The 6,000-nt window shown below is 35.3% G+C and overlaps 1 protein-coding gene across 1 annotated transcript in view; it reads left to right on the forward strand.

The window, feature by feature from the left end:
- The window catches only part of lsm12b (LSM12 homolog b), a 47,684-nt gene extending 43,896 nt beyond the window's left edge, over positions 1-3,788 (forward strand). Inside the window, exon 5 of the mRNA XM_060848740.1 lies at positions 2,767-3,788. Coding sequence (XP_060704723.1) covers positions 2,767-2,862 — 96 coding nt within the window. The 3' untranslated portion in view covers positions 2,863-3,788. The remainder of the gene's footprint in view (positions 1-2,766) is intronic.
- Positions 3,789-6,000: the final 2,212 nt, after the last annotated feature.

Here is a 6,000-nt window from a genome sequence, read left to right on the forward strand (position 1 = left end):
GTTTGGGCTTTATCAATAGGGATATGGATACAAAAGCAAGGAAATTATGTCAAAACTGTCAAATACTGGTTCAGTTTGAACTGAAGTATTGCATCCAGCTAGAGGTACCATGTTTTTAGGAAAGTTGTAAACTTGAAACGGGTGCAGCAGAAGAACCCCAATGATGGGGAACTTTAGCCCGCAGGTTGGATAAGGTGGGAATGTTCTACTTGGAGAAAAGAAGGTTCTGTGTACAGAGTGGGGAAAACTGTTTCCTTTGGTTGAAGGATCAAGGTCTAGACTGTATAGGTTTAATGTAATTCATAAAAGAAGCAATGGCAACATGTAGAAAAACTTTTGTCACAAAGCATGGAGCTAAAATTTAGGATGCATTGCCTGAGTGTGGTGGAGACAATCAATTGAGGCTTTCAAAAAGCAATTAGTTCATTACCTGACAAGGGCAGAAAAAAAATGTTGAGCTGTGGGCACAAGGCAGAAGAGTAGCACTAGGTTAATTGCTCCTTCATAGGCACAGCTGATCAGATGGTCACCTTCTCTGCTGTTACTATTGTAATATTGAAAGTCCCAAGTAGACTATTCTATATTTCTAAATTCAAGAAATATAATGCTATGCAATCTGACCCTATGATTTTAATTATTTTTTTCATCCCTGGTATAATTCTGGTGAGTCTGTTTTATATCCACTACAAGGTTAGTTGTGTCCTTTTCTGAAGTATTGTGCTTGAAGCTAAACATTGATTTTTGAATGAGGGCTTTGTGAAAGTGAAATGTAACTTTAAGTTTACGTTCCCATCCGTTAAGCTTCTGTAAACCTTTTGATTTCCTATTCTACCAGTCTGAAAGCTATTAAGTTACTTAGCTGGATGCCAATCCCCTTTCTCCTCCATAATACATTGAATCCAAGAAATTTAAATTGAGGGACAAAGTTGCCTTCAAACTTCTCCATTATCCACTCTATTGGCACAGTTTTGTATTACTCTGCTCTCTAGGTTTTGTACCTTTGGTACTCCCATTTACATTGTGTTAATGTCACTGAAATGGTAACGTAGAACCCCAGAACCCTATCATGGCAGATGGTAAAATTTGAATTCAAATTTTTTAGAAATCTGAAAATGCTAGCCTAATGGTAACCACTTAACCACTGTCAATTGTCATTTAAAAAACAAATATTTGGCTCACTGTCCTTTTTTAGGGAAGAAAATCTGCCATCCCTACCATGTCTGGTCTAAATGTAGCTCCAAACCCACAGCAATAATTGACTCTTAATTGTCTTCCGGGAAATTAGGCTAGGCTAGACAGCGATGCCCACATCATGTAAACGGTGTTTTAAAAAGCATGAGGTGACCAAAAGATCTACAACTCAGCAGTGAAAGTTACAAATTTAATTCAAGGGAAAGTGTTGTATAACTAAATGTTGACAAATATGTTGAAAAGCTGGGAGTCCTCAGTAAAGCTTGCTGGTGAATCCTTCTGTCACATACAGTCTGTTCTGATTATAACATAGTTCTGATTCTGTGCGATGCTGTGGTGTAAGTAAATCCTGTAATAGCACCATTTAACTCCAAGGGACAAGAATTGTGTTATAGCCAACACAGGTAAGGAAAGTTTGCATTCTACAAGTAATAGTCTAAATTCTTCAATCATGTTATAGCCAATTTGTGTTGAAGAAATGTGCAGTATAGCAGAACCCACTGTACTACAATTAGTGTATGCTTGCCATATTTTGCTGTCTAACTTCCCATCTTTCAGTTGCCAACTTGTGACATTGCCTGATTTTGGGTGTTTTTAAAATTTTATTCAGTAATCTCTTGTGCAGAGTTTATTAAATGCTTTCGTAAATCTAGGTAACCTCCGCAGGTACTCTGGTACAGCAACATAATTATCTATTTTAAAAAATAAAAGCACTGGATTTATCAAAATAGATTTGCCCATCACAAATCATTTAATTCTTGGTCATCTCATGCGTTTTAAACATTGTTTGTGATGTGGGCATTGCTGACTAGGCCAGCACTTATTGCCCTAATTTTTCCAATGGACAGTTAAGAGTCGATCATCATTATTGTTGTGGATCTGGAGTCCGATTTAGTCCAGACATAGTAAGAATGGCAGGTTTCCTTCCCTAAAGAATAATGAGACAAATGTTTATTTGTGGCTTTTTTTTAAATGACAATTGACAGTTGCCATTGGGCTAGCATTTTATTCCAGGTTTTTTTTTTATTGAATTAAATTTCACCATCTGTCATGATGGGATTCTGGGGTTCTAGATTACTATTTCAGTGACATTGCCATTGTTTCCCCTACATATTTGTTCAAATGATCTTACTGAAACTTCTCATTCCTCTGACTAGTAGATTATTTGATTATAGGACTCATTCTTCTCGATGCACTTGTAAAGGCCTTTAAGTGAAAATAAATACAGAATACTCTGAACTCCTATTGCCTTCCCTGGTTGGATAGGATGTCTACGTCTATTAAAATTGAACCAAGGACCACTTACTCTGATAAGTTCAGCACAGTACAACAAGATATGTTTATTGACTTGCTCATTAGAAAGTGTGCAGTTTTATTGTTTTAGAATTCAGTTTATTGGAGGATTTGTTTGAAATGTGGGGTGTTAATTATTGCTGAAAAAAAGTTTGACTCAAGCTCAATTTTTTTCACTTCCTGACAAATGACCTTAACTCATTTGAAACAGGTGGATTAACCTTTTTTTGTTAACCGTCAATAGCTGTGGTTTTTAATCAATTTTATTTCTCTTTCTTGTAGGTCGAGAAACATTTTAGAGATTTGGAAAATCAGAAGTTAATGCAACAACGTTCACAAGCACAGCAAACACAGAAGGAAACTGCCTTGTCGTCCTGAGTGGCTTGGATAGGTCCTTTGCAGAGCTTGATTGGGGGAGGGGGGGATTTTTTTTTCCTGGGAAGGGGGTAGTCCACATGTTTTCCAGGGAGAATCTACAGTGAGCTGACATTTCCACTTCCAGAAGAGAATAGACTTTACAAAAGAAAAGGCAACACTTATTGTAACTTGACTAACTATAAATTACCTTTTTCCTTTGTTTGCTTTTTAAACAATTTAAAGAAAGGTCAGATATTTTGTTAATTTTATTTTTTACATGTTCAGTTGCTTTTTCATTTCGTCCATCACACTTTTTAGGTAGATCCTAAACTGCTGTTTGTGACCTGCACGACATACTACTTTCCAAACATTTGTTCAGAGTAATAACATTCAAAGGCGGAGGAAAAAAGCAAAGCAAGAAGGTAATTTAATATGTTTAAGTGGTTGTCCCATTTAGGAGAGAATTCCTTTTTTTTGAGTCCTTTTTTTCCAGAAACTTATTCCCAGAGGAATAAGTCCAGTCTTTTTTTTAAAAAAAAACGTCACAGAAAAGTCTTCCAGTGAAGAATTGAGTATCTGATGATGGAAGATTTGGCTCATTAGCTTATATCCTCTGACTGTGTACAGAATCGGTTTGTCTTGCTAAGACAGTGCTTACGGAGAGTGTGGCCGTTTTAAAGGATATAACTGTTCATGCAGTTTTGCATGTGTCATGTACTGTACACTTCATTAAATTGGAAGAAAAAGATGGTTGCCTGGTCTTGCATAATAAAATTAGACAGTAACAGTCATTTAAAAGTCCTTTTTATAGGCTGGTGAAGAATCTATGATAATGTATATTTTTATTCGCAGTCCCTGTCAGCACAACACTATAATATAAATTGGAGGCATTTAAAAAAAAAATTTTAAAGCTGAATCTGTTATTGACTTATTTTGATTGAGAAAATGAAATTAAAGAAAGTAAGAAGAAATTTGTAACCAGTGTTCTTTATTCTCTACTTTTGATTTTCCCATTGAGGAGTCTTGAGAAGGAATGATAACCATCAGTCATTGTGCCAAGGAATATAATTCTTAATGTTCAAAACACTGAGATCAACAAATATCATTGTGTGGTATTGAAATTTAGCATGAAAGTTTATAAAATCAGCATCCTCCCCCAAGTTAAGTTTTTCAGGATTGTTTAAAAGGCATAATATTTATGTCCTTTTTATGTATGCCTTCTAAGCAAGGCTGTACAGAAATCCAAATGTTATGGTGCACAAATAGCTGCATAACAAATTTAGATGACCTGTACAGTTGAAAATAAAAATTGTGCAGCATTCCAAAAAAACTGAAGAGTATGTTCATCAATTATGTCTGAAAAGTATAGTTGATTCAAATCAAAGATTTCTATTTACAATCCATTCACCATGAGATGAACTTGATATCAAACCAACGAATGAACTTTCAGAATTTGTACAAATACCAATTCAATTACTTTTATTTTACTATACTTAAGGAGCAGACATTTCTTACAATGTCTGTACCCATCTACGCACAAGTGTCATTTGGTTCAAATAGAACGTTATCTGCTGAGTAGTACATTTGGTGCATTTGATCCATTATTCAGCAAATATAAATAAATGTTGTTCACAATCCAGTAATTTTAATTAAAATTTGCTAAAAACACAATTGGGGTGTTTTAATGCAATGTGGTTAAACGGCCTAATTCCTTTATACTTTGGGAGGGTTCTCTGCAGGGGAATAGGAATTTCAACATAGATTTAAATTGAGTGTTGTGTTCTTTAGCTTCCTAATTTAGTAAGTTTTTTTTCCCCAGTATATGCTATGTTTGATATGTTTGTTTTCTCATTGCTAATATTTTCATTGCGCACACAAAAATTATGTTTTTAATTGATGGTATTAATTTTCCAATAGTGTTCATATTCTGGAAACCACCTTTAGTGGAGTGGGGGTAGAGGGGTGATGAATATTTTAATCAGTGAGTAAATGCAGAAATCATCTTCCCTTCCTTGAAGTGCCTCGAGTCTAAATTGTGAAGTATTCACCTTTTTATGGATGGCTTGTTTAGTGTGAAGAAGTGGTGCAAATTGTCTCCTGTTGGTTTGATTTCATTCTATCACTGGAGGCAGCACTTTGAATGCTGACCGTAGATGTATCCTTCAGTTTCATGGAGGGACAAAATGATACATGGAATAAGAAGGCTGTCTTTGGCTAATCTTGTGCATCTACATGCCAAGCATGAGCAAATGTAATTGGCTGAGTAAGAAACTCTTTGGTAAGAAGATGAGGGATGTTTACTACCTCACCTAAATTATGCTACATGGATTTCTGCAACCAAGAGGATAATTTCTGCCATTGAAGGTTTGTGGTGAACAACACAGATTGTGACAGGAAATACTATGTTGCACTGAAACAATAACCTGGAATTTGTGTCAAATAAGAGTTAGTACATGTGGTATTGTGGAGTACAGTTTTGCATGAAATGCCAATCTTGTGCCTCAACGAACTATCCTTCCTTCATAGAAATTGCTGGAAAAGCTCAGCAGGTCTGGCAAATCTGTGGAGAGAAATCAGAGCTAACATTCCAGCTGAGTGACCCTTCCTCTGAGTTCTTGCTAACTTTGGCATTCAGTAGCAGATTTTAAGTTTCTCCAGTAAAGAAAATGCAAAATAAAGTTTCAGGTAACATAATGACAAATGGGTGATTCATCCATCTTTAAGTTACTAATTGCAGTGAGTTTCTCAACTAATCAAATTACTGAAACTGCTTACAGTAGTGGCTTTAAATTATTAGTTCATTCTATCTTTCCCAAGAAGGGATTTATTATTGGGATGGATAGGAAGGGAGAAAATCTTTGGCTGGGATGGAGTGACAAAGCAAAAGAATGCATATGGAGGTCCTGACATTTCTGATAATGAGGAAGTTGTCTACTTTTCAAATTAAAACCTCATGCACATTTTAAATAATTACTACAGTGAATTAGATCTATATTATCAGCATGTTATCTGTTTTTCAGTCTATTTAATATTGCTGGAAAGTAGAGTTAATCTACTTGGCAAAGACTTCAATTTAACTTTCTAATATATTTAACAAATGTAACTGTGCTTGTCTTTTTGTAGTTTTAGTTTTGGTAAACATTTGTGTTTCACCTACAA

The sequence above is a fragment of the Hemiscyllium ocellatum genome, chromosome 32, assembly GCF_020745735.1.
Source record: "Hemiscyllium ocellatum isolate sHemOce1 chromosome 32, sHemOce1.pat.X.cur, whole genome shotgun sequence".
In the NCBI taxonomy this organism is placed as follows: Eukaryota; Metazoa; Chordata; class Chondrichthyes; order Orectolobiformes; family Hemiscylliidae; genus Hemiscyllium; species Hemiscyllium ocellatum.